The sequence below is a fragment of the Erpetoichthys calabaricus genome, chromosome 4 (genome assembly GCF_900747795.2).
Source record: "Erpetoichthys calabaricus chromosome 4, fErpCal1.3, whole genome shotgun sequence".
NCBI classification, from domain to species: Eukaryota; Metazoa; Chordata; class Cladistia; order Polypteriformes; family Polypteridae; genus Erpetoichthys; species Erpetoichthys calabaricus.
The window spans coordinates 121,891,295-121,903,650 of NC_041397.2; the positions used below are offsets into that span (position 1 = coordinate 121,891,295).

Here is a 12,356-nt window from a genome sequence, read left to right on the forward strand (position 1 = left end):
GATACTGTTTCGAAAGTCCTTCCTACTGTACATAGTCTTACTGAATTTCCCTTATTAAATACATCACTCATAAGGTTATGCCAGATCAGTTATATTGACTATACTGACAAAAATAAAAAACACATACAACACTTATAACATAAAAAGCATCACCTTGAATAATATGCAAGATAGTCTTTAAGTTTGTTTGTAACTTGTTCTGTCCCGTTAAATTCTTAGTGTCCGTAAGTGCTATCTCACCCAAAATCAAATTCTTTCGTCATAAAATGTTTTATATACAAATGGAAGAGGCAGAGTTCATCAGAGGTCGGTCACATTCTAAGGCTCTCTTTTATGATGCATGGGACCCCGCAAATCTCTCCTCCACCAATCAAATGTTGGAACTTTCCTTCAAAATGCAGCCTTCTTCATCTTAAATTTCTCTAGGGTTTTTCTCATGGCTTCCACTTTTCCTTATCATCAGCAGGTCCTGGATGTGACCATTAAATCCGTAAGGATTACTGCTTAATTGCTCTTCTCCTTCCTTTTTTTCCCTGGCTGGATTTTAAATATTACAGAAGTCTTTTCAATTTAATTTACAATTCACTTGCTTTTTTTGCTCATACAAGGAGTATTTTTTTAAATTAAAGGACAAAATGAAAAGGTCTGAACTCATTAAATTCTCTTCTCTTCAAATTTCATTGGAAGATGCCTATCTCATATTGATGTTTTCCCCCCAGTCAGTTGTATGTGCAAGGGTGTACAGACCACTTTTTCCAGTCTAATTTCAGCTGTTCAACATACAGTATTTATTTGTTTTTTTCTCACATTTCTGGCTCTCCACTTATTACTCCACTGTTTTTAAAATAACAGTCAATACTTTAGTCTTCTCCTACATTCTGCCCAGCTCTTATCTTTTTTACAGGACCCCACCCAGCAACAAAAGTACAAAGTTTTTCAGTTACTATGATTGCCACATGTCTGCAAATAACCAACAGAGCGAGAGAGTAACTATATGTTCATTTAGATTAGCATATGATTACTTAATGTGATGTTATTGAATGTTAAAAGCAACGTAAGTTTCCAAAGCTGCAAAATGGTACTTTCTGAAAAACTTTTACATTACTTTGTCACCGTTCAAGCCAGGAAAAAATGCCTTCCAATCCTGTGAAGAGAACATGAACAAATGCTTATAGGTGCACAACAGTTATGCTATTACGTGGGCTTTTTTCATCTGTTTTAGTTTGGAAGTTTAATATAGCATTAATGCACAATTGCATGCATCCCCTTGTGATGTACTTTCATTTTTTCATTATCATTAGTGCATACTTAGTTTCCATTTAACTTTGTGTATGACTAAACCTTTTAAGAAACACCTTTCTAGGCAATTCATGTTGCTTTTTGTCTTCTCAAATCATTATCTGCATTTCCTTTGAAGCCACTTAAAAAAACCATTTTTGTTTACTGCAGGTAAATTCTATTTGGTGGAATGATACTGGTGAATATATTTTATCAGGATCAGATGACACTAATTTAGTAATAACCAACCCATATAAAAGAAAGGTAAGTCATTTTATTCAAGAAACTAATGATATAATACTGATATGCAGCTCATATTGAACAGTTGTTGGTTACAGTGTTATTTGCTAGATACTGAAGGTGATATCCATTAAAACAGCGGTCAAAAACAAAATAAAAGTACATTTCTTTGGATTTTTAATTGGTGAAAGCTGCAACTTGGACAGCTTTTTGAGTGTTCTGCTCCTAATCCCCATCTAGTTCATTCTTAAAACTCAGATCCCTTAATTTTTGCCAGAGCTATTAAGTATTCATTGAGGCAAACAAAAAAAGACAATGGAAAATACCTGCCATATTTTTGATTTTCTTAAAGACTCAGTAGTGTTGAAATAACAATTTATAGTGCCTTTTCAAAGTTAGCAATGCCCCTTTTTGCTGACTCAGTCAACACCTGGTATATGCAGTCTGCAACTTAGATTGCGGCTAAATTAACATATAATGGTTAAAACAATAGGGTGTAATGAAATGTACTAAGGTCACCTTTATTATATTTTTGCTGTAACTGTAAAGATGGAAATAAGAGAAACAGTGTTTAGTTTAGTCCAGTATCTTATTCTTTAACTGGCATCCCCATTTTAATGGTTAATGGTGTTGTCCTATTTTTATATGTGTATTACAAAAAGACAGTGTGAACTGTGCCCCATTGCATCTATTTGATTATACCACTTTGTGTGGGCTATGTATTTTATTTTTGTGAAGGACTGTATTTTTAAGTGCCAAGTTCTTTTGAATTTGCACTGTATTTTCATCTGCTTCTTTTAATTTGCTGTGCATGAGTTATAAATACTTAATACTTTGCAGACATGTGGTGAGCAAAAAATTGTAAGTATTAATAATAATAGCAGAACATAAAAACTACATACATTATAAATGTATATTTTGCACCCTGAATAACCTAAATTTGAATACATTTCCATGTACGTATATGTATTTGTAATATTAATATTCAGACCATAATGTTATGCCTGTTGGGCCCTATCTCTACAATTCATTTAGCCTGAGAAAATATTTGTGAAGCCACCACCTTTCTTTTATAAGAAAACACAATATATAAAGTTAAATTTCAGAGAGGCTATTTCAATTAATATGACAGCTTCATTACTTCTGAACCATATTTCACTTAAAATTAAAAAAAGCCTGTTTTCCTAGCTGTCATAGGATAATTACAAGGGATGTTCAAAAAGTTTCCACACTTTTATATTTTTGTTCGAAATGGTGAAGGTGGGAGGAGTAGAAGCTGGGCATTAAAAAGTTAGTATGACGATGGGAAAATTGTGAAAAAAAAAATTGTTAAAAAAAAAAAAAAAAAAGTAAAATCCCTTGTAAAATAAACATTAATAGTTAGTGTTCTAATGTTAAGAAAAGCCATTTTAAAAGTCTTCAAGTTACATAGCATCTACAGTTACACGAATGTGTAAAACAGCAAAACATACCAGTTAAAATGACTTGCTTTATATCAACTTACATTTTATAGCACAAATGTAATTCGTCATTAAAAGCTGAAAGTAATGTCACCATGTAGCTACTGCTCCTCCCTGTTGACAACACTTTATGTTAAAATTCACATTGAACCTTGAATTTTTTGTACTACTTTCATTTTCTCTTACTGTATGCATAGTACATGGGTGGAACTGATTACGTTTTATATTGAATTTGGATTTATTTTTATGGACTTTGCCTTATGGACTAAGTTTGCAGCCTCAGGAACAACTGATTTGAATCTTTTTGTGGTTCACTGGACAGAAGTTTCTTTTGATTGTCTGCTCCTGTCTGATGCTTGATTTGTGAACATTTTTCTTTGGATCGTGGAGATTAGGAACTGGGAATGTTCTGCCTTCTATACGTGCTTCAACTGGAGAAATAAATGATCTGATGTTTACACCCACCTGGCTTGTGGCACTAAGGCGATCACGCCTGTAATACCCACAATTATATGTATATGGTTATATGTTGGAACCTCCAACTTCTGAAAATTATCTGAATGGGCATCTTTTAATATGTCCTACTTTTTAATGGATCAATTCCCCAGTGGCATCAGTCTATGCTTCTACTGGATTTTCTGTTGCATTGCTATCACCGCTCATTTGCACCACCCCACCCAAACCTGTCTCAGCTTATCTGCTGTGCTGTGCTGCTTAAGTGCCCTCTACTTGGCTTTCTACTAGGCTGAAATACTCTTGTTATAACCTCCTGCAAATTTAACAGTTTGTTCCGAGCAAAAGGTCAAACTGGAATGTCCTAAAAGCCACTGGAATTGTGAGGTGCCCAAAATATTTACATCGCAGGTCAGGTCGCTGCCACTGACAGGCTGCAAATGGAAATTTCACAGGCAGCATTTGTTCAGTTATATGCTGTTCTACTCATAGCTTTGGAAATAAGAGTGTCAGTGTGCCAAATTTGTAATATTATAAAATAAACTCTGGTTATGGATGTCTGTACAATGAAACCTCATTAGCTAATATTACATTGTTTAACACAAGATCTCTTAATGAGAAAGCATTGGTGCTATCCGAATTCATTATTAACTCCAACCTTGATATGCTATGCTTAACAGAAACTTGGCAAAAACCAAATGAATTTACATCTCTTACAGAGGCGACACAATCCGGATACATTTACTTCACAGAGACGCGCAGATCAAGGAGAAGGGTTTACAATAATTATTAGATCCAAGTTAAACATCAAAAGAATCCCAATTAATGGTCCATTATCTTTTGAGTGTCTGGCTGTTAAACTAATAATGAAATCTGGTCCTGTCTTACTTTTTGTTCTCTATTGTCCCCCAAAATACAATGGGTCTTTTTTAGCTGATCTGACTGAATTATTGATTCACTTAAACTCCGTTTCCCAGAGAGTCATTGTTCTTGGCGATTACAGAATCTATGTTGATATTCCTGCATGTAAACTGAGAAATTAATTCCTGTCCTTGCTGGACTGTTTTGTCTTGTTGCAACATGTTGATTTTCCTACCCACTCTGGTGGTTATATATTAGACCTAATCTGCACATCTGGCTTATCTCTCGGCAGCACTCATAGCAGTGATTTGGCCCTCTCTGACCATAAAGCAGTACTTTTCACTGCCTCTTTACCTCTCCCTCTGCTTACCTGTAAATGTCAAATCTCTTCCAGAAACTTAAAAATTTTCTATCCCTCTGTCCTTGCTGGATCCATTTCTGATCTTTTTCTGTCATCCCCTATTCCATCCACACTAGACAGTCTTGTTGACTTCTATAACTCAGCCCTTCATTCAGCACTAGATAAAACAAGTCCTTTAAAACATAAGGTGTTTTCCTTTGAGCCTTCAGCCCCTTGGTATAGCTCAGAATTATGGTCTATGAAAGCAGCTTTCTGACACCTTGAGAGAATGTAATGTAAGACTGGCCTCACTTTACACATCTAGGCTTTTTCTGGCCATTAAAGGTCTTAAATAGATGCACTAACTGCAGCCAAGAACATGTATTATGGCAAATCAATAGAAAGTGGCCATGATAACCCGAGTTTTTTGTTCTCTGTAGTTAATAAACTACTTCAAACTGTATCTGGCCCCATTACCTCCTCTACTGAAGTCTGTGAAAAATTCCTCCACTTTTTCTGTAATAAAATTTAAATCTAAATAATTTAACTAAGATAAATCTATCATACATTTATATCTTTCCCAGTCTTCCCACTCCATCCAGCTCTTTTTCTAAATTTTCACCAGTCACATCTGCATTTGTTAATGACTTAATTTGCATAATGAGGCTGACTACTTGCGTACTGGACCCCATCCCCACCACACTTCTTAAATCCTGCTTTCACACCATAATCCTGACTGTTACAACAATAATAAATACATCCTTTGACATTGACTTTATGCTAGCCACTTTTAAAATCACTTCTGTAACCCCATAAAATCGTCTGGTCTTGACTATTTTGTCTATTTCTCACTTACCTTGTCTGTCAAAAGTTCTTGAGTGTGTTCTAGCCTCCTATCTCAACAATTACTTAATTTCTAATAAATTGATGGAACCCTTTCATTTTTGGTTTCAGAGCGCAGCACAGCTGTGACACTGTTCTGGTTTGGGTAACAAATGATTTGTTTATGGCAGCAGACTCTGGACAAACCTACATATTAATTCTGTTAGACCCCAGTGCAACATTTGACACTGTCGAATATGACATTCTACTGTTCAAAATGGAGAACATTCTGGGTATGTCAGGCACTGCCCACCAGTGGTTTAGGTCTAATCTGACTGATAGGCTAGACTTTGTTAGTCAAAGTGCTGGTCACACAAGTTCCTCAGGGCTCTGTCCTTGGCCCTCTGCTCTTCTGTATCTACATGCTTCTCCTTGGCCATATTATTCGTAGCTTTGGACTGGGTTATCTTTTTTATACAGGTGATACTCAATTCAAATTCTCAAAATTCTCTGATACTCAAATTCTGTTTCAATCTTAAAAGGGAACCTTCATCAGGACTTTTTCAGCTCACAGCTTGCTTCTGTGAAATTAAGCCCTGAATGGAACATAAAAATAAATTGCAAAAAAACTGAACTCCTGCAAATTAGTACTAAAATGCAACTTAAGAAAATAAGTTTCTTTTTCAGTCACTACTTACAATGATCTCATCAGACCTTCTTCTAATGCAAGGAATGCTGATGTCATTTTGATTCCTCCCTTTCTTATTCCACATACATAAACCATATTAAAAAACTTTCTTACTTCCACCTCTGTAACATATCATGTGTTTGTTCATTCTTCTCCTTTTCTAATGCTGAGAAACTTGTCCATGCTTTCATCACATTCTGAATCAATTATTGTAAGTGCCTACTGGCAGGTGCCCATTCAAATCACAGCTCCAGTTGATTCAAAACTTTGCTGCATTCTTTACACAAACCATCAACTGTGAACACATAACACCCATCCTGCTTCACTTTCACTGTCTCCCTGTGTCTTACATGATTCAATACAAAATTCTATTAGTAACCTAAAAAGATTTAAAAGGACTTGCACCAGACTATCACTGTGCTCCTATTTGCCCACTACAGTCCTCTGATTCTGGCAATCTTGTTGTGCTTCACACTAACCTGCACTCTGTGGGTGATGGGGCCTTTAGCTGTATGGCGCCCAGACTTTGGAATGAATGCCATAAATTAATTAGATCAGCTTACTCCATTCATTCTTTTAAGAAACAACTTAAATCTCATCTGTTTAGAAAGGCTTTTAACTTAACATTCTGCCCTTTGTTCAGTTTACCTCTCTGTCCAGATGTTCAGGATAAGTTGTCTGTATGTTATATCACAAATTATGTTATTTGTCCAGGCTTTTCTTCTAGTATTGAATTTGGTATTTTACTCTGTTTTTTTGGCGTGTCTTCTATTCAATGCATTGTATGTCCTGTAATTATCTTTTTAGTGAAATATTTGTATCCAAGGTTACATATACCCTGCTGTTCTTTCTGAGAATATGTGAAGTGCCTTGAGCAGGGGAAATGTGCTATAAAATTATTATTATTATTATTAATGTACTTTTTTAGTTAAGTCTCCTGTATATTCATCATATTTTAATAATATGCTGATGACTGCAATTATATGTTTAGTTAGATAAGAATGACAACTTTATTAAGTTGCTGATGTTACTCAAGTCTTTCCTACTTAGGTGAAAGAGGCAATGCTGTGTTTCCCGCTGAAGGATTTCAGACAGTTGTTCAGGAACAAAATTCTGCTTTAAGCTTCTTACAGTCATCTTATTTTAGGGAGGGGTCTAGATATAGTGATTGCCTTCTCTGCGAATGAGAAACACATTTTCAACACATCTTATTGTCATTGATAAATATCCTTATTGCCAGCGTGCAACACTACAGACCCAGTGCTCCTGTGTCTTTTGAAGGTTGACAGAGTTTTTCTTGCAGTGTCCAAAATAAAAGTGGTGGGAAAGCAGGACACAAAAAATCTTGTGATCAGAATATCTAAAGTTCAGGTTACAGAAAGCAAATGTTGGATATTACTTACTGTATGCATTGACATCTAGTTGGCAAGGTAGGAGAGATAAGATCTTCAAACCAAGGTTGGCCCAGGGAGGTGGAAGTCACCTGACCTTGGGCCTCTGTTTGTGGTACTGACGCTCTAAAAATCAGCTGTGGATGGGAGCAGTGGTAAAACAGATGTGTGCTGGCCTTAATTTTTGTACCATCTGCCGAATCCTCCTTTGCGGAATTGATGTTGCTGGGTAAGATCTGGAAAAAGAAGATGGCCCGTGGTATATGAAACATTTTGTATCGTCAGCAGATGTGCTTGTGGCTACCCGATCTGCGTGCCTACCAGATATGCGCGCGCAGGTGTATTGAAAGCCTAGTATGCCGTAAAGCGTTCACGCATGCGTTAAACAGATTGGGCAGCACTGTAAAGTAAGTGATGACGTTTTCGTTCAATACGTATGCAATAACACACTTCGCATGCGCTTAATAATAAAAAAAATATATACTAAACATTTCGCTTTACGGCACGGATCGCTCTCAACTGCGCATGTCGATACACAACGGGCAGTACAGTATTTTCGTTTAAATGCTGTAGTAGTTGACCATAATGATAATATTATTAAATATTCATTGTACATTCTGTTTTCAGGGCTGAATTAAGCTTGTAGTACTCCTCGTTATAAACGTTAATTGTTTATCACTGAGATTGCTTCGTTTAGTTTACATAGCACTTCTTTTTTCAGTTCCCATTGTACAAAGAAGTATTTAACCATTGCATATGTTATTATAGTCTACATATAAGAAATAAATGACAGTTTTAAAAATAGATGTTTTCAAGTACTTTATTGTCATTGAGTAACGCAACGAAATTACTCGTGTCAACTTCACGTTGCATTTAAATTCCAATGTGAAATAGTTCAGATATATAACAATATAATAAATAAATAAAGTATGAACTAAAAACTGAGTAATCATACAAAATATGTTCAAAATATTGGCAAGATGCCATATATAATGTTAAAGTAACCAGGATGGATTATTATTGCATAAATGCACAGCAGTACAGATTACACATTACCTACACTACCTACATTAATTGTACATGAATAATGAAAACGATTTCAGATTGAGGAGATATGCGAGTTCAATAAGTTTATAGCAGTTAGAAAAAAGTTTTTTTTTTTGTCTATTTGTAGCATACAGATTGATAATAATAATTCTTTGCATTTATATATCTGAAATGCCTGCCAGATGGGAGAAGCTCAAACAAGTTCTGTCCAAGATGTGTGTTCTCCTTGATGATGTTTTTAGCCCTTCTTACACAGGGAATCTTGTATCAATGATCAAGTGATGGCAGTTCAGTTCCATTGAATGTCTTGTGATGTTTTTATGATCCACTACTGGGCTTTTTTGGCAGGTTTGGTGCAGCTGTTGTACCAGGCTTTCATGCAGTTAGCCAAAATAAGTGTGTATATATGTAAAAATGCACTTTTCATCCCTGGAAAAACTCTTTAAAAATAACTTTACATATTTTTAATGAAATACACATGTCATAGGGCATCATGGTTTACAAAACTCTGTTGCGGTGATACTAGTGGATTACATAAACAGTCTTTTCAAGAAAAAGAAATCTTCATTTCATGTCTAACCTACATAAAGCACAACCCCAGCACCATCTTCTGTGATACTATTGCTCGTCTTGTACTCAAATTTAAATGGCTTTTATTCACCCATATAGTGTCTTAAATGTGAGTTAATAACTGAATAATGAAAAAGGAAAAACACTTTTCATGCAAATTTTATTGAATAAATGTTATGAGAACAACAAAAGTGAACAATGTGAGAACAATGCACCTAAAAAAACCATGTCAAATGTACAAAAAAAAAAATTGTAAAAAATCACCACATAGCTTTAACATATTTTACCCAGAGCATTAAAATTATTCCACAAATAACTTCTCTAACATATTTTAATACTAATAAAGCCCAAACTGCTTAACAAATACAACTTTATAAAAACGAAAAAATATATATACAATTAAAAAGTACACAAGAGGAAAATTGAAAGGTCCTTCTCCTTAAATATATCTGATGGTCAGATGGCCCTGTTGAAGAACACAAAAAAGTCTAGTTGGTCAGGATGATTGGTAAAACAACGTCTCAGGGTCACAAGGTCACAGCCTCCCCAGGCCCCTGTGGACATTCTCAGCAAGCATACTGTTGTAGTGTTAATCCAATTGCAGCTCCATTTCAAGAGGGTCTTCAGAAATCTTCTCTCTTCAGCACCACAGTCAGTTGCACAAGACTTGACCAGGGTGCATGGCAAAGGGCATCACTGGACAAAAAAAAGAAAACAGCAAAAAAAAAAAAAAACAATGGTTATTATCTGGTGTAAATCTTTCAAAGTGTATGCAGTTCCATTCATAAACCAGAAGTAAATCATAAACTGATAGAAGTGGGAATTAAGCAGAGGTGAAGTTTAAAAATGGAGTTTTAAAAGTATTTTGAAAGGTTTTTCATTTATAGCCGGCATTCTATATTTTTGGTATACATGTGCAAGCTGCTTCACCAGCTCTTTCATAAGCAAATTAGTGGTTGTGGATTAAAGATTACACTGAGGAGTGTTGGGGGAGAGACAGTACCAAATACAGGAAGGGACTAAATTGTTCAGAGCTTTTTATGTAATGAATAGTATAGTACTTTAAAATCAATTGTGAAGGAGACAGCCATCCAGTTTATTAAAGCTAAGGTCAAGTAAATGAGCTTGGAATATGGAGAAAAACAAAATGTAAACAAAACAAGATACATTACCCCAGAATACTTGGCAATGATGCAGTAGATTCAGACCCAAGACTCAAATGAAGGATTCTGGAAGCACTGGGCAGTAGCATCATCTTCTATTCCAACAGATATCATAGCATTCCTTTCTTCTTTAACTGCTGCCCTATCTTTCGGTTAAATTCTTCCACTTCGCTAAGGCAAGTAAAATATAAAAATAATAAACAAGAAATATTTAAACACTTACTTCAAACATTCATAGACTTGACTTTTACCTGATACTGTATTCTGGGCCACCAAGAAATAAGTCTTCTGCCTCCTGTCCTGATACACCCTGTAGAGCAGCCAGGGCATGGATGAAGGACTATCCAAAATTAAGAAAGAACAGAATACAAAAGTTGCTTGCATGTAACTGAAATATGACCACATCACATTATAATTTAAGGCATACACTAATTACCCAGTAACAAAGCATAATACCCCTAAGAATGTGTGCTTTATTTTGCAAATGAAACAGCCTGGTTTTGTTTCTATTGAAACTCATACAATGAGAAAAACAACAGTTACTGGGATTGCGAGGATTCCACACAGACTAAAATATTGGGGTCTAATGTTGGGGAGAAAAAAATTGCATAGTTGCATAAGAAAAAACACATTTTAACATTCGTTAGTGGATACCAATTTACTTCTCTCTTTAAAAGAATTGTAAAATTTAGACACCTGATCTGAGATACATCTAGGCAGTTCAGATTTTCATATTCCCAAAAAGAGAAAACCTACTAATCCATTAATCAAGTGTAAATCAGTAAATAACAGGAAAGTCCACCTGAGCAGTTTTTTTAATAACACAATTTATTAAAAGTTTTGCATATTTCAAAATATTCATGCGCGTTCATTGAAATCACCATCCTATTTAAAACGGTTTATTTTGTAATATTCCAATTATTAAACATAACGTCAGATAATCCTAAATATATCTAGATTATATTACAGTATATACTGTATTCTCAAAAACTGAAAAGCATTCAATAAACGTTACATACAGTACCTTTAATCATAAAATTCACGGACACATGTCGTATTTCACTTCGCTCTCTGACCGTTAAATTGTTGCTAAATTCTTCCCGTAAAAGATATTCTTTCAAGTCGTTGTAAAATTGAAAAGTCTTCCTTTTTTCAAAAAGTGAAAAATATTCTTCTGCCAGGAGAAAAATTCAATATGCTCCTATTCTTTACAGCGTTCTTCTTTCTCCTTCTCACTCGAATGGCGGAAGTTCTATTTGTTAATGCAGACCGAGAAATTAAAATCCCGCGGTAACTTTTTTTCTCGTGTGTCGTAAAACATTCGACATGCGCAGAACAAATCGGGCAGCGTCGTGAAATGAATTTTAATTAAGCAGAGAGCGCGTGCGCGAGACAAATCGGAATGGGACTTGTGTCGCAAAGTAAAAAAAAACGCTGATCGTGCAGGGTCGTAATAGTTAAGCTCTGCGCATGCGTGTGCATGCGCGCACAAATCGGGTAGGCACCGCAGATCGGGTAGCGACAGTGCTTTCTACATCTCCAAAGTAGGCAGTTCCTCATTCATGTAGCACTTTCAGTGCTCTGAATGTGGAATCCATCATCAAGGTCAAATGAAATGAAAAAAGGTGGAAATCTTAAGCAGCGCTGGCATGTTAAAAAAAAAAAAAAAGAGCATGTTTAATTAGGGTATTATTATTGGTCTGTATGTTTTACATTCAGTTATTGCTACTTTTGGTGCCTGCTCAATACATAGAGATCAATACATAGGGAAATCTTTGACAGGCACACACATAAGTTATTTTCGAGGGTTACCCTGTACCTCTATTTAGTTTTTAGGGCTGTCATGGCAGCAAGTCTTGGCTTATGCAGGTACATGAAGCTAAAAGGAATAATCACTTTAATAGCAGCATCATGGCTTACCATGCTGAGGCCACAGTACTTCCAGTAGCACTTAATTGAATTGAACTCTGAAACACTAATGTAAAACAATTCAGTTATTTCTTCTATAATTTTGGCTTTGGTTCCCCAAGAAGTTTTCTCAGT

The 12,356-nt window shown here is 35.4% G+C and overlaps 1 protein-coding gene across 3 annotated transcripts in view; it reads left to right on the forward strand.

The window, feature by feature from the left end:
• Positions 1-12,356, forward strand: part of dcaf6 (ddb1 and cul4 associated factor 6) — a 235,989-nt gene that overhangs the window by 87,577 nt on the left and 136,056 nt on the right. For all 3 annotated transcript variants that reach the window (XM_028799737.2, XM_051926116.1, XM_051926115.1), the window contains exon 3: positions 1,450-1,542. In XM_028799737.2, the coding sequence (XP_028655570.1) occupies positions 1,450-1,542 (93 nt within the window). The remainder of the gene's footprint in view (positions 1-1,449; positions 1,543-12,356) is intronic.